This window comes from Crocodylus porosus, unplaced genomic scaffold, assembly GCF_001723895.1.
Source record: "Crocodylus porosus isolate Cpor-Errol unplaced genomic scaffold, CroPor_comp1, whole genome shotgun sequence".
In the NCBI taxonomy this organism is placed as follows: Eukaryota; Metazoa; Chordata; order Crocodylia; family Crocodylidae; genus Crocodylus; species Crocodylus porosus.
In genome coordinates, this window is record NW_017728915.1 from 5,854,185 (window position 1) to 5,877,245 (window position 23,061).

The 23,061-nt window shown below is 51.8% G+C and overlaps 2 protein-coding genes across 8 annotated transcripts in view; one reads left to right on the forward strand and one right to left on the reverse strand.

Annotated features, from left to right (window-relative positions):
• COG4 (component of oligomeric golgi complex 4) overlaps positions 1-3,573 on the forward strand; it is a 29,935-nt gene extending 26,362 nt beyond the window's left edge. For 2 of the 3 annotated variants that reach the window (XM_019535603.1, XM_019535601.1), the window contains 4 exons: positions 1,027-1,110; positions 1,583-1,684; positions 2,214-2,342; positions 2,626-3,492. In XM_019535603.1, coding sequence (XP_019391148.1) covers positions 1,027-1,110; positions 1,583-1,684; positions 2,214-2,342; positions 2,626-2,760 — 450 coding nt within the window. In that variant the 3' untranslated portion in view covers positions 2,761-3,492. The other variant, XR_002101207.1, reaches the window with a different exon arrangement.
• A 1,274-nt stretch (positions 3,574-4,847) lies between these two features.
• FUK (fucokinase) overlaps positions 4,848-23,061 on the reverse strand; it is a 41,486-nt gene continuing 23,272 nt past the window's right edge. For 3 of the 5 annotated variants that reach the window (XM_019535598.1, XM_019535596.1, XM_019535597.1), the window contains exons 9-24: positions 22,079-22,198; positions 21,365-21,536; positions 20,626-20,753; positions 19,885-19,986; positions 18,976-19,146; positions 18,160-18,230; positions 17,412-17,776; positions 16,345-16,555; positions 15,457-15,623; positions 14,573-14,800; positions 13,937-14,080; positions 13,148-13,267; positions 12,377-12,564; positions 10,576-10,675; positions 7,512-7,735; positions 4,848-6,938 (exon numbers count right to left, since the gene is read on the reverse strand). In XM_019535598.1, the coding sequence (XP_019391143.1) occupies positions 6,813-6,938; positions 7,512-7,735; positions 10,576-10,675; positions 12,377-12,564; positions 13,148-13,267; positions 13,937-14,080; positions 14,573-14,800; positions 15,457-15,623; positions 16,345-16,555; positions 17,412-17,776; positions 18,160-18,230; positions 18,976-19,146; positions 19,885-19,986; positions 20,626-20,753; positions 21,365-21,536; positions 22,079-22,198 (2,637 nt within the window). In that variant the 3' untranslated portion in view covers positions 4,848-6,812. Of the gene's footprint in view, positions 6,939-7,511; positions 7,736-10,575; positions 10,676-10,716; positions 12,006-12,370; positions 12,565-13,147; positions 13,268-13,936; positions 14,081-14,572; positions 14,801-15,456; positions 15,624-16,344; positions 16,556-17,411; positions 17,777-18,159; positions 18,231-18,975; positions 19,147-19,884; positions 19,987-20,625; positions 20,754-21,364; positions 21,537-22,078; positions 22,199-23,061 lie in introns of those variants that run through there. The other 2 variants (XM_019535600.1, XM_019535599.1) reach the window with 2 other exon arrangements.

Genomic DNA, 23,061 nt, shown 5'->3' on the forward strand with positions numbered 1-23,061 from the left:
GCTCTTGGAATGTTTAGTTCTGTAAGGCTTTGATATAGTGGTGGGAAGGGTCAGAAGAATCTGATGCATTTCACGTCCTGGCATTCTTGCCTGCTCTTAGTTTCATGCAGGCAGGCAGAGAAATTGCATGGAAGTTGCTCCCCCCTGGACTGAAGGATGTAGGAAAAACACAGGGAGTGAAATGCTGCCCCAGCAGGGACACTTCTTCTCTGAGGTGTTACAGTCCAAGAGTTCTGATGCCAGCAATGTCCAGTAATGAAATACGTAACAATATCAGGTCTGCATGGGGTGGGCCAGTATATGCATTAAAGGAATATCTACTCCATACCCCTTGCCTGTCCCAGATGATTCTCTGTGCCAATGTCTCAGGGGTTTACCATGTGGTTAATTGCTTAAGTAGCTGTACTGGATTAGACTGAACTAAGTAGGCCTGCCTTGTATATGATGCATTGTTCTCATCACCCTAGATTTTACTTGTGGAATGTTATAGGGCACTTGTGGCATTTGGATATTGTCCCTTATGGTTGTGGGTGGGGGTTTGAAATAGTGGCTTTGTGATTCCTTTGGTTGGTGACTGTCTTTAAATTCAGGGGATTGCATTTAAATGGTCCAGAAAGACTCTTCCTGTATTTTCCTAAATTCCTTGCTGGAACATGCCTGCTCAGTTTTGTCTTACTGTACATAGCAAAGGAAGGTTGGGAGTCCTGCACCCTGCAAGCAATTATCTTATACTCTGAAGCACGACCATAAATAATCTTTGGCTTGTATAGCTACATATGTTGTTAATAGGGGTGCTAGCTACATAAATTCATGCCAAGGTTGGACCCAGCTTGTATTCTCATGGCTTGTGGAGGAAATCACACATCACAATGCAGTGTGGATACTGGGGACAGTTGGTGAGCCAGCTGGGTACCCATAGTACATCTCTAGCATCCAAGGAAGCTACAAATGAAAGTATTTTTGGGCAGTGGTGGGTGATAGCTGTGGGGTGAGTTAACAACCTTCTGTTGTGTTCTTCAATATTAGGAGGAGTTCAATGACTATGAAGCTAATGACCCTTGGGTCCAGCAGTTCATTGTCAACCTTGAACAGCAAATGGCAGAGTTCAAGGTGAGCTCTGGCAGTGTCAGGTTTTGGTTCGGTCGTACTCAGAAAATTGCAAACCAAGACGTCATGGCCCTGGTTGTGGTGAAAAGAGAGAGATATGTCCCCCAGTTCCTCACCTTGCTGTATCAGACATCGCAAAGTCAACTCTTTGGCTTGCCTTCCAAGTACTGAAAGCCCAAGAGATCAGTATTATCCTACAACTTTTCTGAAGTCCAAACTCTGGCTGTGCTGTGCAGTTTTGGTGTCATTTGACTCCATTATTTTAAGCCTGCTTGTCAATACCATGAATGTAGCTGTTCTCAGTCAGTATAGAAATGATAGAGCTAGCAATTCCCTTGGCCCATGAATGGGCAGGGTCTCCCCACCCTCCTTTCCCCCCCCCACCAAAAAAACCCCCAAAAAACTCTTTCATTGGTGTTTGTGCCCATCAATCTCTGGTTGTTATTCTGATAGTGACCTAGTTTTCTGTTTCTAGGCTGGTCTATCACCTGTGATCTATGACAGCCTCACTAGCCTGATGACCAGTCTTGTGGCCGTTGAACTGGAGAAAGTGGTTCTCAAATCCACCTTTAGTAGGGTAAGCAAAGAATGGTGTTTTCCTTTTCTTAAATGGCAGCATCTTGTCTTCACTGTTATCCCAGGAGGGTCTGGTCTCAAACTCTGCTTCCTGTGACAGGCATGAGGATGGGGGTGGAAGAGATGCACATCTGGAACTCAGTCACACATCTGCTCACTCACTGTTAATGGCACTGGGTCCTGACATCAAGGATCCTGCTGCCATATGGCCTTTCGAGCCAGTGTCAGATTTCCTTCCCATCTCCATGACCACAGTATTTTTGACCAGGCTAAGGTAGCTGAAAAGTGCCTTCATTGAAGCATAAGCTTCAGAAGGAAGCATTTGGGAGTGTCTGTCTTCCAGATAAAGAGGGTTCAGCTCCAGCTAAGGAGTTCCTGACTACAAGTGCATGCCTACTTTTCAGCCCCTGAGACAGGGGTGTAGTTGAAATCCTCCCCCTCTGAAGGGTGACATCTGTGCATGTGCATCTGGCATCACAAAACCATGCGCCTGTTGAAGAGGAGTAATGCAGTGTGCTTGGTTTCCTCAGCTTGGTGGCCTGCAGTTTGACAAGGAGCTGAGATCTCTTGTAGCATATCTCACCACAGTGACCACCTGGACTATCCGAGACAAGTTTGCTCGTCTTTCCCAAATGGCAACTATCCTCAATCTGGAAAGGGTGAGCTGCCTTCTCTGTCTGCTTTAGTGGGGTTAGGATGGCCAGCTGGCTCCCAAGACAACTTATTCAGCACAGCCAGGTTTTGTAGCACATAGCCTGGGAGAGGCTGGGAGCTTCCCACACTTGCCCACTAGCTGAGGTCGCTCACAAGAGCTGGTGATGGTCACTATCCCACATAATTCCCTGGATTGTCTGTGATCATAGACATACCCATAGCCTTGGGTACAGGGGATGCTTTTGCTGTGTTGCTTCCAGTACCTCCACAATTGTCCTCTTTCTCTAGGTAACGGAAATTCTGGATTACTGGGGTCCAAACTCAGGCCCCCTGACGTGGCGCCTCACTCCAGCAGAGGTCCGACAAGTGCTAGCCCTCCGAATCGACTTCCGTAGCGAGGACATTAAAAGGCTGCGCTTGTAGTGATCCTCTTGGACATGCAGTGTGGCCTGCACACTAGCAGCCTCTGGTCATGCTACCCTGCCTGTTCACAAGCCAAAGGAAATGCTAGCTCTGTCGCATGCTGGCCTTGGGTGTCTGTTTTCATGCTCCATTTCGCAGATACAAAAGGGCTTTCCTGGGGATGGGAAGAACTGGATGCTGAAGAGCCATGTGGTTACCTTTGTTCACTGTAACTAGTGAAATCTCAAGAACAGACGAATACAAGTGGAGCTCCTTATTGAAGCACCATGACATTACTACCACAGAATTAGTCTGTTCTTATGGACTGCTTAGCACCTGTCTCACTCCTTCCCTCCTCTCCTTCCTTCATGTTGGACAGGGATTGGCAAACCCCAGCACACATGCCAGTAGTGGCATGCAGACGCATTTTCCCTAGCACGCCAGGAGGTGTACAAGGAAATTGTTAATTTATTTTTTTTAAATTGCTGCTCTGGGCTATCCAGAGCAGCCACAAGTCTCAGCACTGCAGCAGGCACCAGGGACAGTCAAGGAGAACACAGGCAGGGATTCAGAAAGTTTTTTCTGACCCTGCCCTCTGTCCCTGGCCTGCGCCCTTCAGCCTAGTCCCTGATAGCTCCCAGTGGGTAGGGAAGCCCAGGGCTCAGGTAGATGAATGCCCTATTCCACCAGGGTGCTGAGCACTGGGGCTGGATGCTCAGGGAGAAGCAGGTATAGGAGGAGGCACTGGGGCTGGATGCTCAGGGAGAAGCAGGTATAGGAGGAGGCACTGTGGGGGGCCTTTGGGAAGGTGCTGGGTGGGAAGTGAGGCTGCCCTGGAGCTCTGTGGGCTTGGGTTGCAGTGGGCAGGGGCACCCAGCAGTGCCCAAGGTGGGGCCCAGCCTGCACAGCTCCACAGGGATGGGTCACAGCTGTCCTGCCTGTGAGGTGCTGTCTGGCCGTGGCAGGATGCTGGGTTTAGGGGGGCTTTGGGTGCAGCGTGAGCAGGGTGGAGCTGCCCCCAGTGCAAGGGCCTGGCTGTGGGAGCTCCTGAGAACAGCTGTCCCAACCTGCTCGGCCCCTGGCCTTGTCCACCCACAGTTCCCCTCAGTGGGCCAGGTCCTGTACAGGGCTGTTGGTTGTAGGCTCCCAGCTGGCTTGGCACCAAGCACTGCCTCCAACAACTGTTTCCAGAGCCTGGGGTGCTCCTGCAGCTTCAGAGGCTCTGTCCCGCTCATGCTGTACCCAGCATGCACAGAAGCTGAACCAGGAGACTGCCAAACTCGGTATCCTGCCTCAGCCAGGCGGAGTCCCCTTACGGACAGGTTGCCTGCTTCCCATTCCTGCAGCGCTGTGTGGGTTGGGCTGAGCCCTCACCTCAGGAGCCCCAGGGTGCTCCCACTGTGGCCTGAGTCTGCAGAGCCCCACAGCAGCCCCTGCTCTCCTCTGGCTGGCACCTTCCCAAGGGCCCTGCTGGGCCAGCCTTCCTGCGATGCCTCCCCATGCTGTCCAGACCCTGCGCTGACTGTCCAGCCCCTGAGCTCTGGCTAGGCTTTCCCTTTCAGCACCCTTTCTTTATTTTCTCTCTTCTTTTTTTGTTCTCTCTTTTCTTCTGTCTGTTTCTTCTTTCTCCTCTCTTTTTTGTCTCCTTTTTCTCACTCTCATAACAACATGCTTAACAAATACACAAAAGTAAAGGTAGCACATGAAGTGTTATTTATTGTTGCCAGGTTTAGAATTTTTAGAAGATCTGATATTTACTGTAAAGAAAAAAAAGCAACATTTATGATTATTGACTATACTAAGATGCAGTGCATCCTGCTGTGTACCTTCCTCCCTCCCCCCCCCTTTGTTTTTCTGGCATGCTGGCACTCCGGCACCCTCCAAGGTAGGCATCGTGGTTTGTCAGCACTCTGGCCAAAGAATGCTGCCTGCCCCAATGTAGCAGATTCCACAGACCACAGTGCTGTAGTGCTACATGCTGCTGCTGCTGTGAGGAGTCTCACGCCGTACTTGATGTCTTCTAACTCTGTGGGACCACTGGAAGAGCGGCTTGAAGGCCATATGCCCATATCTGGTGCTGCCCTGCTCCTTCAAGGGGGTGTAATTGATGTCCCCTTCCCCTTTCTGTGCTGCTAGTTGACACCTCGGTTACTATAGTTGTGAGAGCTCATTCCTAGCCCAGGGGGCTGATGGATGGAGGCTTCACTCCTAATAATGGTCCCAGTGGGTGAAGCTTCCTTGGGGCTTGTTTGAAAATCACATTTATGCTGATGGTAAAGTTTACAAAAGGAGCAGGGTTGTTGCTCCTGTTCGTGCCCTGTGAAATAAGTTAGTAAATAAAGGCAGAGATGGGCAGCATTCCTTTGGGTGTAATTTGTAACAGAAGGTTGGAGGAATTGGGAGAGTTGGTCTACAGGGCAGTTGGATGGTAAAGAGGGGAAAAGCCTGTTCCTTCTGTGCTTTGGTTATGTACTTTATCCTATGTCTTGCATCTCTACTGTGCTCCAGTGAGGAAAGTGCCTCCTACCACCACTGCCCCTGCAGATGGCACTGCACTCATTTAAGGGAGCCTGAATTAAGTTTTTATTAAGCTAGAAGTCTGGTAGCCACACAGCTTGCAAATGGTTAAGGCTGGGGAAGGAGAGGACTAGCTCCATCTTTACTGTCTCTGTCTTCCTGCGACGCCTAGTACTCCAGCATGGAAGGCTAGGCCTGACTCAAGTTTACGGAGCACTCAGAAGAATGTAGGCTGTCTCCTGCAGGGATAGGGAGGAGTAGAGTGATACTGTGCTGTATGGGAACCCACACAGGGGGACACAGAATATCTTTTTAGTCAAAGAAATGGAGACAGTGACATCTCATTACAGAAAGAAAGGGAGCATGCAACCCATTTTATAAGATACTTGGGCAGTTTCACTCTTTCCTTCCAGGAAAAATCAGGAAGTGAGGTTGAACCCATCAAAGCAGGAAAAAGCTCCATGCCTTCAGTGTGGGCATAGATTTGGGCTGTTACAGCTGATGGAATGGGAGTGTCCAGCAGAAAACAGCCACACAGCTGGGCTTGGCTGCTGTTTTCTCACCTTGAGGGTCATGAGAACCTGTGTCAGAACATACTGTACCGTTCATGATACCAATCTAACACATTCATTAGTCCCATTAAGCTGCCTTCTTTCCTACTGGTTTAATCCCACTGCCAGCAGGAAAAGCTGCTCTTCTGCCCTGTTCTAAATGGGAAGGCTTGGTGAAAAGTAACCCTCATGGCAAAGGCTAGTCCTGTTCTCTGTGGCTCAAGTTCCAGTGGGTAGGTCCATTCCCAAGCAGGATACAGGGGACACAGCTTTGTCAGGCTGCTGGTTCAGCATGGAGTGTGATGTGGTTGGGGCACATCCATGCAGCAAAGTAAAGCATGATAGCAGTAAAGAGGTCCCAGCATGAGCTACCAACCAGTATGCATGCCTTTTGAGACCCAATAGTAAATGCTCTGGTTTCTAGCTTGTGACTCTTGTTCCTTGCTATTGTTACCCAAGCGTTATTCATGCCTTCATTTTGCTACATTGACCAGGGGTGTCTAACATAGCACAGGTGCCACAAGTGACATGCCAGTCTGTGTGTGGTGTGTGACAAGGGAACATAGTGGCAGATACAGCATGAAGCAGAAAGCAGAGCAGCTGATTGGGCAGGCAAAGGGAACAGGAGTTTGGGGAGGTACAGAGCTAATTTGTGCACCCCTGCCAAAAAGCTTGGCCCCTACTGCAGTAGATGCAGCCTAGTGTTGCAGGGGGAAGTGAAGAGTTTCTTGAGCATGACTGACCATGACTGTGCCCCTCTTGTAGTGTTAATCTAGCATGTCTTAACAGAAGGGGGCTTCCTGGCTCAGCCAGTGGCAGCAATGCATACACTTCAACAGCCATAAGATGCATTTGGCTGCTGGTATCAAAACTGTAAGTCGACGAATTGAAAGGCAGCAGCTACTGTGGGTGGCAAATCCCACTGCAGGTTTTCCATATCATGGAAGGGTTGCATTCTGAATATTCACTGGGAGCATATAAAGATCAGGGTAGGGCTGCAGCCAGTCACAGGGCTCTGTGAGCCATTTCACCCCCTCCATGGACACTTGATTTCAGGTCACTCCCCACAAGCTGCATGGAGAAACCGGCTGTGTCAACTTCAACTGTATGGATGCTGAAATTCCCCAGGCCCTAGAACAAATGGTTAGTTTAATAAAGTCTCATCAGGAAATGTGCTGTAATGAAGTAATGGCTTTGGGCAGGGGTGCTCAACCTCTGGCTTGTGAGGCCATGTCATCCAGCCAGTAGGTCTCCCTGCATGCAGCATCAAATCTGCTATGCAGGTAGGACCACCCTGGCAGGCAGTCAGATCCAACACACAGGGCTGGGCCTGCACACCAGATTGTATCCACAGACCAAACCTGTGACCCAGATCCAGCCTCTGGCCTGGCCTTGTATTATGCACCTGGCTTGTAGGGCCAGGAGGCTAAACACCACTGGCTTGAGCATTTCCTTCATCCCTTATCTAGCCCCTCTGAACAGGTAATGACTGAGGGGTGCTACAGCAGCACATGTGTGCTGAGGATGAGTTGCAAACTCAGTTCCACCCATCTTCATTTCCTGTCAGGCTGCACAGGGAAGGGTTCTGTAATCTGTACTCTGTTGCTGTGCTTGGGACCTATGCCAATATAAAGACCATGCAGAGCCATCCACAGCTTAAGTTCCTCAACGGTGGACAGGCACACCTCTTTGCTCATATCTCACCTCTGTTTTGGCTAAAATGTGTTGCAAGGCTTCTTTCTGCCTGGGCTCTTTGGTTAAGACACAGAGGAACCCACCACCTCCTGCTCCAGCCAAGCTCTGCCCATAGACATAAGGCTGAAGAGCCTCCATCATGTGTCTGACTGCTAGAGGCTCACAACCAGGGGCCATGCACTTCTTCTGCTGCCAGTAGCGGTTCAGACAGTCACCAAGGTAAGGCAGGTTACCTAGAGAAAAGAACAAGAACTCCAAGAGTCAGTCAAGACAAAGACAGCAACAATTTTTTGTCCCCTGTCCTGCCTGTTATACCTTTCTGAACTTACACAGAACAGAGTCTGGGTCTACTGTGCTGCTTCTATCAGTCATGAATTATTCTACTCTGTTATCCTGATTCTTCACTGTTCTACAGTGCAGAAATGCATCACTGCTCCTGTGCCAGAGCTTCTCTTAATCATGCCTGTATATTTATAACCTTCCATGGGGAAGGGGAAATATTGCATCTCCTTTAATGTTTCAGTACATCTGTAGTTAAAAAAAAAATGCATTGAAAAAATCTCTGTGGTTCCCTTGTGCTCTTTCTCATTCCAGAGCCATGCTTCTGAGAAGAGGCAGCTGCATTGCTCTGTAATTTGAAAAGCCAGAGTCTGGCCTCTGCGATTATGGCCATCAGCAATACAGCTTCTGCAGTCAGTAACCTGGCACTCCCAGTGATATCCAGAAGGGCCCAAGATGATTATCTACTCTGACCTGCATAATAGGAGCACAGAAACTTCCCCGGGGCTTCCTGCCTCATGTCTAGAGCTCGTGACCAAGCTACAGCACATTTACACATTTTATGTTAAAATTAAAATCTTTACAATGTACAAGACAAACAGGACCCCCTGCATGATAGCCACATAGTTGTGGGGTTTCAAAGCAATGTTATTTAGTTAGTTACATTATTATACTGTTACATTATTATACTGTTAATACTGTTATTTAGCAGTCTACATTAAACCTGGGGTAAAGTGATCTGCACATAACATTATAGTTATAACAGACAGGAACCTGTGCATGGTAGCTGCTTTAGTAATTGTAGGGCTGTGAAGCACTGATCTTATCACACAATCTACATTTGAATAGCTGAAAAACTTCCAATAACCTTAGCAGTCATTACTAGAGTCTATGGTATGTGTGTGTGCATGGGGTGACAGGGGTGTCTTTACAGAATAATCCTGACCTTGAGTGCAGAGGTGGCTAGCCATGTTAGTCTGAAGGCAGGGTAGGGTTGCAGCTTAGAAACCAACTGGTTCACAGAGGTATAAGCTTCTGTAGGCAACAACCTGTGTCAGCAGATGCTAGGAAAGGACTGGCAGAAAGAGTCCTTATAGCACCCCTTTGCAATCTGCTTTGGTTAAACAGGGAAATCCCTGCACAAGAACGAATGGATGCTGGTTCAGCATTAACCTGAGAAACACACAAAGCCCTGTGATGAAACACTTTAACCTCCTTGAACCTTCCATCACTCATCTCAGCATAGCTATATGCAGGGACTGCCCTGAAACATGACACTGCAAAACAGGAAATCATTCACAGATTGCACCACATCAGCCATGGTCTCAACAGGAAATCTAGATTCATATCCCATTCTCTGAACTAGCCATTTACTCCATGTGTTAACCACCTTGTTCATCTTAACTAATCTAGTCAATCCACTCAGTATCTCTCTTACGAGTGTCCCCATCCTGTGTCTCTTTCCTTTTTATATACAATCTTGTTACCTGTGAAAGCTCATACTCTCTGAACCAATTAGTCCAAGTGCCACCCTGCCCTACCTTCCAAGCAGCCTTGACAGATGGATCCCAAGTGATAGAGTCTCTTAGGAAGCTGATCAGTGGTTAATCATCTCCACTTAAATAGCCATATCTCAGTTCGGGTTTGAGAAAGTGTGCATGCACATGTATGCATATATGCACAGGCACAAGCAGCACAGGCATCAATTCACCTCTCTATAGAACTTTGTCAGCCTTTTAGTGTCTCTAGGAGGGGAGGAGACAGGCTGGTTTCAGAGTTCTTTGGTACAGGCATGGTTTGAATTTTAGCACAGATGCTATGAGGTGCTGCCATGCTTGACCAAAGGCAGATAGCTTGCTCAAGTTTCATGTGCAGCTTCCAAGCATTTTGCTTGTGTGAATTCCCTCCGACTCATTCACTCTTCAGAAGCTGCAGCCTCTTAATGCAGTAGTAAAACTCAGCCACACGTGGTCAGCTCCTTCGTCAGGTGTCACCGCTCTGGGAATGCTTACTGCCCCCACAGCCGGAGCTGGAATCACTGTTCTGTGGTCTGTGTGGGACTTGCCCAAGCAACCAATTTAAAGGTGTTGGGGAATGGACTGGGGCAGCTAACTGGTCAGCTGATGAGCCTGGGTTTGAAATGCCAGGCCAAGCAAATAGTTTATCCATTCCATAAGCAGAATGCCACAGCAGGAGCTGCCCACAGGCTCCAACAACTCTGGAGGTCTGGACCTGACACACTGCTCCACACTCCATGTTGTCCTGCTGCTCTCGCCCTACCCTGCTCTGCCAGTTTCATTTCCCCATTGCCACCTGGAACTGCACCAAAGGCTTCAGAGCAGGGCTGGCATGTCAGAGAGCTAAGGCTTCCCTGGAAAGGGCTCGAAATGGAGCAGATGGCAGCTGCCCTTATTATGAAGGTTTGCTCCCTGCCAAATTCAACTCCCAGCATGCAATGCAGCCTTCCCACAAACTAATATGTGGAGGCAAGGTCTGTAGGGACTGGAATCTCACATGCCTGCACCTCTCTGATAGATGGGTAACTGCCCTTCACTGCAAGTCCCATTGAGCCTGTGTCATATCCAAATGAGAAATTTATACAGACCATGATTTCTGGCAGCATTTCTGCCTGCCAGCTGCAGCCTCTCTGTCAGGATGCTCTAGCCAAGTGCTTGCCAATGAGAACAGCATTTCTCAAGGCCAGGCCCCAGCCAGTGAACTACTACCTCGGCTTGTCCAGGTTCTGCTTCACCACAGAGAAGGGCTATGCAATACTCATCTGCAGCTGTGTTACCTTGTTGGAAGGCCTGGGCACACTCCTCTGCGTTGCTCACTAGAGCATCAGTGTTCTGCACAATGGTTGGCAGCCTGGCATACCAGTTCCTGAGGACGTCCTGCAAGGAAAAGCCAGTCATGGGAGGTATCGCCTTCACACACACAAAAATGGAATACACCCTTGGACTCTGGCTGCAGTTTCTTTAGCATCTAATGCCGACTCCTACAATGGAGAACGAGGGCTTATTTAACTTGTTTCTAATACTGGGTCCCTCTGGCTTGCAGGCAGGCAGACCTTGCAGACAGGCAGAGAAGAGAACAAGCACAGGCATTAGCTGTAGCCAAGGGAGCTTTGACACCTACCAGAGAAGACAGAGCCCCACTTTCAGGCCTTGCCTGAACTGAAGCAGCTCAGTTATTTCAGCTGCCCTATAGGCTATAGCTCTCTCCCCCAGGCAAGTTTTGAGCTCTCTAGTGAGCCCCAGGGCAAAGCTCTGTCTGCAGATGTTAATAGTTACTATCCATCCTCCCTGCTCTGTGTGGCTGAACTTCTCTGGGCTCATGCAGAGCAATAGGATCCCTGGAGGGTCCCCCATCCAGGTTAAGATATAGGGGCCCAGGCTGTGCTCAGATCTTTTGAATCCTCTGTGGCCTCATCACTGGCCACTAGTCCTATACCTGACTAGCAGCTGGCAGCCTGAAACAGTTTTTAAAATGAAAGGGAGGGAAGACAGTGGAGAGCTGTGGGAGGAAAGCAAGGTTGTAGGCTGGGTGGGGCAGCATTTGTGCCCAGTGGCCAGCTCCCATCCTGACAAGGGCCTTGAAGTCTCACTGGAAGAACAATTTCCAGCATGGCCTGTAGTCAGGGGCAGTGAAGTCATTTTGAAGCAAGCCCAGCTGTCATAGCAGAAGGAGGAGTTAACAGAGACTGGCTCTTGGGGGCAAGGTTAAGCAATGTTATGCAGCACAATGATTAAAATGGCAAGGAGTGACTGTACCTTGCCTCCCCATCTAAGCCAGGTGCACATGCCATCTCTTTTGACAGGGTACGGCTTGGTGGTTGGGCCTCTAGATAACAGCCAAAAGCTGATAGGGAGAGCTGTGTGGGATTTGCTGCTAAGGGGAATCTTTCTGCAGTAGGGGCAGAGCCAAGCAAGGGAGGCACCTGACTTTTCACCATGTCACCTTGGTGTTGTGATGTGCGACAGTGGCAACAGCTGTGGCCTGGTGAAAAGAGCAGGGGCAGGAAGTTGGCTTCTAGGCTGCAACACTGGGCAGGATGTTTCCCTTCACTGACTCTCACTGCCCCTTCCTAGCAAAGTGCAATGAGGTTTATAGCAGGAAATGACCAAAAGGCCACAGGGGGCCTGTTCTCTTCACCATGTCTGTCACAGCCCTACTTGGGGGGAGCTGGCCAGAGTCCATGAGGAGCAGTAGAAGGGTCATATAGTTTCATAGTTAGTAGGGTCAGAAGTGACCTGAGCAGATCATTGAGTCCAACCCCCTGCCATGGCAGGAAAGAGTATTGGGGTCAAATGACCCCAGCAAGGTGATCGTCAAGTCAGCAAGGTGATTGTCTAGCTTTACCTCCAGGTGTTGGGACTCCTGGGTTTTCTTGGCAGTGCGGTCCCCACAGGAGGAGTCGTGGCCATGAGATACTGCTGAACAAGGCCTTGTCTCCTCCTGTTCTAAGTGTGATGCAGGCTGTGTGGGAGCACAGCTGGAGCCCAGCCTCAGGCATGGTGACGGGCAGGCACCTCCAGGCCCCAGCAGCTCCCAGCCGCAGGGTGAGGAAGGTGGCGTGACTGTCTATACTTTACCTGGAGCAGGTTGCGGGCCAGCCGAGTTTTTCCTGTGTACACTAGAAGCAGGTGCTGGTTCAGTGTCTGGATGAATCTGTCCGGCATGGGGATCTGCTCCACCTCCACCTTCAGGGGCAGCCGGGCCTTCGACCGCCCAATCTTGATGCCTGGCACAAGCCCGCCCACCTGGTCCTGCCAGCCCCCTCCTGCAGGCAACAAGGACCTTCAAACAGCACTGGGCCTTGACCACAGGAAAAGGCCCCTTCCCAGTTGCAGTCCCACTCACAGCCCAGGATGGCAGTGGTTTGGTTGGGGGGGGGGGGTAGCTGAGCTCCATGATTGCTCTCTCTCACTCTCTGTCAGAGCTCCTAATGTGAGGGGCAATGAACCCATCTGCTTGTGCCTGTGCATATATGCATACATGTGTGCACACACTTTCTCAAACCCGAACTGAGATATGGTTATTTAAATGGAGGTGATTAACCACTGATCAGCTTCCTAAGAGACTCCATCACTTGGGATCTATCCGTCAAGGCTGCTTGGAAGGTAGGGCAGGGTGGCACTTGGACAAATTGGTTCAGAGAGTATGAGCTTTCACAGGTAACAAGATTGTATATAAAAAGCATAGAGACAGGGGATGGGGACACTGGCAAGAGAGATGGCCCTGCTTTGAGTAGGAGGCTAGACTACATCACCTCCTGAGGTCCCTTCCAACCCTAATCTTCAATTATTCTAACTAAGACCGGGGCCTCCTCTGCCCCTCTCCCCAACTCTCCTTCCAGCCTTTACCTGTGGTGAGCACCTGCTCCAGATGCAGCACGGCATGGATGAGGGACTCTGTGCTGGTGGACTTCCCAGCTGCTTGGTACAGAGATGCCATCACTGCACCAGCCAGAATGCTGCTTGTGCCTGGGGGAGCCAAAGGCAGGAGCAGAGGAGTAAGGAAGAGAGTACATAGGGATGGATACCCAGCTTTGCTCCCAACAACTGCTCCAGCACTGTTCCACAAATAAGCAGAAGCCAGGCAGTGCAGGCACCCTCTCTGGGCCTTATGGGGAGGGGAACTGGAGAAGAGGACAGAACCAGCTCTATTCCAGGCATCTCTTTCTCTCCTTAGTGCTCTGCTCTGCAGTTGTGTCCCTCAGCTGGCTGGGGACTACTGGCTAGGCTGTCCCACAGAGCTTACCAGTGAGCCCTCTAGCTTGGCCATGAGGGCTGTTGTTGAGATTAGGGTGTCCCCTGAAGCTCAGAGGGAGACTGAGTTTCTTTATCCCTGAAACAATGACTTCAGTGAGCGCTACCAAGAAGCCCCATCCTAGGGAGCCTCTGCTTGGTGAACATGAGCTCAAGGAGTACCACAGCCCTGAGCTCCTCACTCTGTGCTCAGAGTGAATAGCCAGGCCCCTGGCAAACTGGCCCCAGGCTGGGCTCAAAGCAAGGCTGTAACGGGCTGAGGCTCTTGCCCTTAGCCAGCACAGGATACTGAAGCAAAGTCCCCACAGAGCCATGGTTGGGGTTAACCCCACCTCCCTGCTCAGACCATGTTGCACAGTCCAGAGAGACAGAACACGGACATACCCAGGCCTGACCCATGTGGCAGAAGGGACCAGGTGCGGAGTTCAAACCCTCCTCCAAAGTTCTCCAGCAGCTGCACCCGCAAGGGCTTCTGGGAAGGGAAGGTCACAATCTGGGTGCATATGAAAGCTGCCTTTAGCAAGGCCCCTAGAAACAAAAGGAAAAAATCCCCCAGAGGACACCAATGCAGACAAAAATTGTCTTTCACTCCCAGCAAACAACGCATATGGACAGCAGAAGCCAGTGAGTAAAGAGGATGTAGTCATGTCTGTGGCCAGACCGAGGTGCCATGTCACAGACAGCACAGTCTGTTGGACCAGGCTATATCCCCCAACAAAAAGGCAGGTGTTTGAAGAGACTCCACAGTTGTGCAAAGCTAGGCAGAGCATGCTCTGGATCAGGGGAGCCAGACACTTGAAGCTACTGCCCATGAAACACCAGATCCCAACCCACGGAGTAACATTTGGCTCCCTGCTCAGCACCCCTGGGAGCCAACCCATAAGCATCCTTGAAGAATGCAAGTCTTCAGCTCCATGTACTCTGCCATCCCTGGGGTACTGCATGAAAACCCCAAGAGACCAGAGTTGGGATGTGGCTCTGCAGCCACTGTTGCTTCAGACCAGATAGTTGGGGTCCTACCTGGTGCATGAGGTTGGCAGTAATCCTGCAGGTCCTCCAGATCCTGGCACACAAGCTCTAGCAGCACCTCACCCTCCAGTGTCCCGCTGGTACTGACCAGCCGCAGTTCTGGCTCTGCGATACGCCGGGCCTGGGCACCGATGGGCCTGCACCCATCCACCAGGATGGCGACGTCCACCACGGCTCCCCCATGCTCATATGTGATTGGAGGAGTGTCGCTCCAGCCTCCTGCAAAAGAAGCAGCAGGTAAATGTGTACTCAAGCCAGAGCCCTCTACCTGCTTGCAGGCCTCCCCTCCTACCATGCCTCTCCTAGTCTCCATGGTGCCCTCCCCTTTCTTTGGTGCTGCTCTACATAGTCATGGGCCTATGGATCCCAACATGCCAGGCCCCACTCTCTCTTCATTCAAGTTCTTCCAGAAGGCAGTGCCACAAGCTCCCCCCCACAAACTCCTTCTCCATCAGCATCCCCCTGAACCCAGGACAGCTGCCCCACTCCTCCACCTGCTCCCAAACTACCATAGCTCCTGCAGAGGGGACAAGTACACTGCTTAAATGAATAATCAGTGTGGTGGCTGCTGCTTGCTATTGAAGAGGAACAGGCCTCTTCAGTCAGTGGTGTTCCTTGCACTGGGGCCTGGTGCACTTTCTCCTGCACCTTTTATAAGCTATATCTATGGTCTTGGACAACTCCAGCATTCAGGCTTTCCTGAGCTGGGGTAAAAGGAGGGCCATTATATTGTCCCTCGGAGAAAAGACGGCTTGTGCCCCACCCAGGCTGGGTAGGGAGAAGAGACCAGCCCAGTGCTAAGGACAGGAAAAAAAACCCTTTGAAACCAGGACTGTAGAAAGCCTCTTGAAGCTGCCGTGCACAGAGTTGCTCACCAGAGAGATCTATCCGAGCAGGACACTCCACCAGCACCCAGTGGCCGATTGGAAGGAGCTCTGCCCAGCCAACACTGACAAATCGGCAGGATGACATGACAGCCTGACGGATCAGGATTTGCTCAGCACCCTCGTAGTGCCGGGCGGCTCTCACCAGCAGAGCTGGCCTACAATGACAAGTGGAGATGGATATTGGTGGCCAGTAGGCAGGGAGCAAATGCACAATTACCTTCTCAGGGCATGGGCTCTGGGGCACGAAGGTGCCTGGCTCTGTTAGCATCAGTGGACATGGGAGCTAATTCGTCTCCTGTCCACAGGGTTGTTCCCAGCCCCATGGATTTTAAAGGGTCAGGGGCCAATGCACTGTGTGGGGGCACAGGTGAAAGCTTGGGGAAGGAAGGTCCAGCCAAGCCAGTGGCAGAGTCAGTGAGGGGGCCAGCCATGGTCTGAAAGCACATTGAGCCGACTGCAGGAAGGCAACCAGGTGCCAATAAAGGCCTCTGGCACATGTTGCCATGGTTACTTTCCACACTTAGCCAGCCCCCAGCCACTGGGCTAGGGCCACAATCTAGGTATTGTACAGATGGGGGAGGAGAGGCTGGAGCTTCACTCACTGCAGTGGAGGGGCCCCTCAGAGAGGGGAAGCTGGGCTAAGCCAATCAAACAGTTGTGCCTTAGGAGTCACTGGTTCCCAGTGGGGTGTGAGTGGGGTCCATCAGCTGCAAGGAGTTGTTGTTTGTGCTGCCAGTGCCTACAGTCAGCCCTGAGGACCTCAGCAACTCCATCCTCCCTCAGGCAGACACTGGGGAGAACAAAGGCCATCTCCAGTCTCCCTCTCACTAGCTTCTAGAAGCCATGGGTTTGTCAGTCCAGCCTACCTAGCCATACCTGCCCAGCCACTTCTTCCTCTCCTTGGCAAGTGCCTTCACTCCCCCAGCAATGTCCCCAGTCTCCAAGCGATGGAAGGCTGGCAGCCACTCCCTGTTGGCAGCTGGACCACTCCGTAAGCCCCCTTCTCCTTTAGCCATGCAGCCCAGAACATCAGCAATGCAGGCAAGGGCCCGGGCTGCCACTCCAGCGTCACTGGCAGTGGATGCAACTGTAAAGTAGAGAAGCCATGGGTAAACAGCAAGAACCAGCCAGTCATGGACCAGCAGGTTGAAAGCCTGAAGGGTCATTGGCCCAGGAGGAATTAATCTCTTCTTCTCCCAGGTGGAGGCCACCTCATATTCTGCTTGCAAAACTCCTCCAGCCTGAACAAGAACAAGCCCAAGTGTTCCCAAGAGGAGTTTGTGCTATGGGGTGCCCTGAATGAAACGAGCTTGCTGAGTCTCAGTGCCCAGATGTCCACTTCCTATAGCTCATCATAATGAACGCAACTTGGAAGAGCTGAGGGCAGAATGAGCCATAGAGCATCTTTGCCATATCATTCTGAACAGACCTCATACAGTGGGGAACAGCATAAAAAAAATGGTGCTGCCAATGCCAGTGCTGTGCCCATCTCCACAGACAGAGGTAATGACTCTGAGGTGCTCCTGGCAGCACTGGCCCAGCAGTTCTAAGAGCAAGAGGAAGCTGCTTGGTGCTGCTTCTTTGCACTACCAGCTCATGGCTACTCTCTTAGTGTGCTACAAGTCTGACATCTACTGCAACAGGAGTTGAGGTTGGGCTGTTGCTGTGTCCTTTGAAAGTGAGACACAGCCCTCCTTATCTGACAGGCCATGTGCCTTATTCTCTCTATCCCCATTCTGCAGTCTTCCCCATCTATCACTGCCTCTGGGCTCATGGGTCTACCCTGCCCCCACCCATGCCGGTAAATCACAACAGGGCCTCACAAAGCCAAGAACTGGCATCATGATATGATGCCATGGAGAAGCACATGTGGGGAAAGCATGACACCAATGGGGCCGGTCCTGCTGCAGGACACAGAGACAGCTGCCCCAGCTGGCTCTCACCCTGGTCCAGTGTACTCAGCATGGCCTCCTGGTAGCCCTCATGGACAGCACTACGGATAAGTGGCAGGAGGCTGTGGTCCTGGTGCTCCAACAGCACACTCCGGAGCTTGCATTCGGCCTGCAGGAAGAAGAGTGCGCGGCGGGACTCCAGTTCTGCTGCCTGGTCAAGGCAGGTCAGCAACTCCTTCCAGGACATCCGCCATGAGGCTCGCCACCGCTGGAGCTGTCCTCCTGTCTGGGAGCCCAGGAACCACAGCACATCCCAGACCCTCAGGGGCTCACAGGCATGCAGCACAGGGAACAGGCGGGCATTCAGCAGGCAGCGGCTTCCCTGTGGGGTGTCTGGGCCCCAAATATCCCCCTCCCTGCCAAAGCAAGAGCCCGGTAAAAAAGGGAGCCACATAGTTGTAAAAAGAAATGCCAGAAGGGCTGGGTGCCAGAGTCATGCTCCCCTAACCTCTGCACACACCTGCCTCCTCTCATCTGCCCTGGGAGCTGGTGGGTTCACAAGGCTGAGAGGGGGCTTCATCTCCCCATAACCAGGTGAACAGACTGGAGCTGAATTCAAGGACCTCCTGACTTCTGCTCCCCAATCTCCTTGGCAGCTGCCAGAGCTCTCTTGTCCTCCCCAATGGCTATGTGGCCTGAAGCCCAGGACCATGGCAGCAAGGGAAGAGATAGTTCACTGTGGGCCCAGGCCTCCATAGGCTGTGATCCCTGCTGTGGCTGGACACCCTCTCGCACTTACCGTATCCCTGTCCTGTGGAAGAATTCAGCCCAGGGTACATTCAGGTAGGTGCCTCCATCCCCAGCAGGGCTCTGAGGGGAAAAGACAGCAGCAAGATCAGTGTGGGGGTCTGTAGCCACTTCCCATTAGACATCATGACCTTGCAGGCTGATACTTGTCCATTCCTCAGGGCAGGTGCAGCTTATGAACCTCACACTGCCTGTAAGTGGGAGAGGACAGCAGCCGGGTGATGGGAAGTCCCAGTCCTGAGGCAAGCACCAGCTGCGGCTGGCATCCAGGGTGCTTTGAGTTATCTTGTGAGGAGAGCCCATTCCAATGAATCAAGGCACTCACTCCTGCTGTTCATTCTCAGGCTTCTTTACCCTCTTCTCCCTTGTGTCAGGCCAGAAGGATGCAGCCTTAGCTGAGTACTGCCCTGTTTTCTCAAACTGTCCCCCTGGAGGCTGTTGTCTTATGCCTCCAAACAGCAGTCTACCACTGCTTTCACACAGGTCACAACTGTTTTGGTCTCAGGCCCTGGTCTGCAGAGGTGACCAAAATGCCATGAAGCCTTGAGGTGCAACTCCACATACCTGAGCCCTGATAGAGTACCCTCAAGATCCCAATGCCAGCCTAGGGGAATGGTCCTCAATGGGGCACCATTACCAGCCCACTGGTGCTCCCCAGTCTAGAGTACAGCTCAGAGCCACATGTCTAAGAAAATCAGTATGACAACAAGGAACCTACAGGTCTGATTATAGTCAAGGAGGTCACCTAACTTAGTGCCTATCCTTATGCTTCTCTAACAGAATGGCTCATTTTTGGTACCCAAAGTACCTGCCAGTCATCGTGGTGCCCAGTCAGTGTGAACATTTTGCAGGGCATGTCCTGAAGCCTGATGCAGTGCCCCTGGATGACAGTGTTTTGTAACTGACAGCTCTGGAGAGCAAGCGAGGAGGTCATGTCCAGCCCGGTGAGGAGGCAGCCTGATCCAATCTTCAAGGGTCCCTGGGAAGGTGGGGAAAAAAAATCAGGCTTCTAGCTTCCTCCTCCTGGAGTGCTCCAGAAATAAGAGGCAGCACTAGGGCCCACCTAGCCACCACCAGACTCACAGGGTCTTTTCTTCATCATAGTTGTTTATAACCAGGCTCCAGGGGCCTTTGGGCACCATTCTCATCCAGAACTGAGAATGGCTCTCTAAATTCCAGCAGGGGGGAGCGGAGCTGATATGATGAAGGGACACTTCTGTTGACTTAGAGGGGCAGAACTACAAAAAAGGGTGTGTGGCAGTGCAAATGCCAGGCAGGGGGAATGACTCACCAGGTGTTTGCACCAAAGATAGGAGGACCAGGGTGAAATCTAGGAAGAAAATGGCCCACCACTGCAATGCACAAGGCTGTGGAAGAGCCTCTCAAGAAAAGTGGCTGAAGGGCCAAACGTCCTGGGGAGAACAGGGAACGGTCCTGATCCCTGAGCCTATAAAGTGGCAAAGGAGAAGCATGAAGGATCCAGCAGGGACAAAGGGCTTCTTTTGGGGCCCAGCAGCCAGCCAGGGGCTTCAGGTTCCAAGTTTTGTAATCTTGCCGCTCTAAGTCAGCTTCAGCCTCACATTCTGTCAAACTGGGGCTGCTCTGGCAGCAGAGAGATCTTACATCTCTATGTTGCTCCTAAAATCTGCAGGGAGAGGACACACTCACTCATGCAGGAAAGTTCCTGTGAGACCTAGGGAAGGGGGAAGCAGTATACCTGCAGGTGACAGTGTTGGATCACGCTCCGAGGCCCCAGCTGCACAGCTCCTTCCAGCAGGCTGTTGGTGATGGAAGAACCGTCCTCCAGGAGCTGGGGCTGCTGCAGGGAACAAGTAGAAACAAACCTGTCAAGGAAGGGGGAGGGAGGGGGAAGAGAGAGAGAGAGAGAGTGGAGAGACAAGGAGGGCGGAGGAGAGTGAATGTGAAGGAGCGTGTCTGTGCTGAGTACCCAAGCAGTTCTCCCAAGGGGATGGCACTGTATTACCCCACTGGGAGACCAGGATCCCACTGTGCTAGATGCTAAGCATACGTATAAAACATAGTCCCTGCCCCAAACAGCTTACACTAAATGAGACTGGTGCCTGACAGGAGGGGAAGCTAAGGGCCCATGAGAAGTGATTTAGCCAAGGCCACACAGCAGGTCAATGGCAGATTTGGGAACAAGACTCAGGGCTCTCAACTCCCAGTTTTATGCCCTGCCTAATAGACTACACTGCACTGCCTGCAAGGAGTGGGGCAGTATCATAGGCAAGGGGCTGGCATCATCCCTGCTGTGCTGTCTAGGCCTGCTCTGAACAGTGTCACGTGATGTGGCACAAATACCAGTGTGGGCCAGAGCAGCCACCAGGCACCTGAACCAGTGGGAGTTCTCGGAGACTCCTCTTTGTGGGCAAGACCAGGGTTGGAGAGCAGGAAAGGAAGAGAGAGTGATAGCAGAGGGGCTGGAAAGGGTACCTACTGCCACATGAGAGTGCGCCACTTTGCAGAAGGGAAGGTGGCTGATGGAGCCAGTGCATAGTGTCAGGTTGTGGATGTGGTCACTGGCAGCCATGGTCATGTAGCCATAAGAGCCGTCTGGGATGCAGGCTGCAGGGAAACAGGAGGGAGCAGCATCATGAGTGCATGAACCACAAACCTCCCTGGGGGGAGAAGGAGGTCTTGCTACCTCCTGTGGGAGAAGGAGGTAGCAAGCCAAGCTGTGGGAGAAGGAATTCTTGCTCTCTCTCCCAGCAGCATCCCCAGACTTCAGGGGTAAACAGTGCCAACAGTCCTTTATAGATTAGAAAGAAACCCTAGTAACAGCCATCACCCCACAGTCAGAAGAGCATTTTGGACCTCTGGTGGAACTGTTACAGATGTAAAGAGCAATAATAGTGGCCATCTGCGCCTCACTCTGCAGCACTACAGTGTTGCCTTTGGAGGTATCCCACCCAGGCATGGGTCAGAGTTGGCCAGCTGAGATTGTAAGCTTTGACAAGCTATCAGCCCAAGTGAGCAACTGAGGAGGAAGTGACAGCTGGGAAGTCATAGGTGACTGGAAGTGGCTGTCACCTGCAGCTCAGAGACACTAGCCAAGGGGCAACTGTGAAAGCATCTTTGCTGGTCAGAGGCCAAGAGACCACAGCAAATCGTCTTGGAGCGGGCTGGAGTGGTATGAGGAAGGACTAGGAGGCCCCGGGGCAGGGGGTCGTACTTACCCATGCTGAGAGGGAGAGCATGGAGTGCCTTCCACAGCACAGATCGGGCACTCTTCATGCCCACTGCCCCCTTTGTATGGCTGCTGCCTGCTCCCTGGGTCCTGCCATTCACAAAGTCCTCCTCGGTCATGCCCTCAGCCATGCACAGCATGATGTCAAAGAACAGGGACAGCTGAGGAGGGGCAGACAATGAGAATGTCTCGGCACCTGCCAGTAGTCCACCATGCTGCAATGGGGGGTGCTCTCCAACAGCTCAGGGTGAGGCAATATAAGGGACACTGGCCCTACCCCAGGGCTGAGGACACTCTCTTTCCAGAACTCCTGATCGCTGCAGTCAGACCTGGGTCTCTTTGGTAGCAGCTTGAATCCAGGACGGGGCATTCACCTGCCCTGCTAGAAGTGCAGAGAAGTCTGTCCCATGGGACCTGAAGAGGGTGAGCTCAGCAAGGGTTCATCCTGTTTTTGGCCACCTTATGCCCAAGTAAGCAAATTAACCCTTTATGGTCAGGTTTCTATGCTCTCCCATCATTCCCATACCAAGGAATCCCACTCCTGCTCTGAAACTGGCTCAATGCCCAGGCACAGCCCTCAGGCAGTTTTGCCCTCTCCTCAGCAGCAGAGAAGTGACACAACCCCTCTCTGGCTGTGGCCCCATGCAGCACAGCGAGGGGATCCCTACCCCCTCCATGGCCAACCCATGGCTGAAAGCATCACCTGGATGGGCTGGGTCCCTGAATCTAGGCCCATGTAGGTGCAGGCATTGAGCGGGGGAATGACGTGGGTGGCCAGCAGCTGCTCTGCAGTCTCCGAAGAGAAGAAGACAACTCCGCTTACCTGCAAGCAAAGAGGAGGTGAGTGGGGGCATCAGCCCTGTAGAAACCTCCCCAGCCAAAAGGAAGGCACTGTGATGCTGCCTACTCAATGTGGAGGGGTCTCTCTGCAGCTGTCTCATCAGTCAGGAGCTTGTTACCACAGGTCAAGATTAGAGGGGGGTCAACCCTTTGTCCATCTCGATTCCCTCTTGCAGCACCTCATAGATGTTTCCTTCTGAACAACCACAGCCCTCTTTGAGGGGAGGGCCACCACCATCTCCATTGTACAGAAAGGGGGAATCACATACTGGGAGAAACTCACTGAAGACCCCAGCGTGAGGCAGCGGTGAAGCAGGGAATGGAAGTCTCAACCTCCCGATCTCAGTGGCTTTCATCCAAAGAGGGGTTAGAACAGAAGCATTCTCCTGGCCTCTCCCTCCTGCCATCTGTTAGTTCCCAAAGTAACAGGACCTGCCCAGGCTTTCTCTGCCTGCCACAGTGGGCTTGCTCTTGGTAAGACAGTGTTACCCAGGGGCTAGAGCAGCACAGTGGGTCCAGGAAACCCGTTTTATTCCTGATTTTGCCATGTGACCCTGGACAAATCACTGGATGTGCCTTCGTTTCCCCATATATAAATGGGAAATACTGACCTCCACCGTGAAGTACCGTGTGAGGTATGGACAGAGAACATTAGAGCAGAGCTTTAAACTATTATCATTATTACCAGGGATTATTATTACCAAGGATCCAGATTTCCCCTTTGAAGGAGCAAATCATGGATTTTCCCTCTTAAAGGAGAAAAATGTGGGAAACGGCAGGTTCCCCTTGCAGGCTGACAGGAGCAAGAGTGTGATTAGGCAGGGGGTGCCACATGCAAGTGTGTGC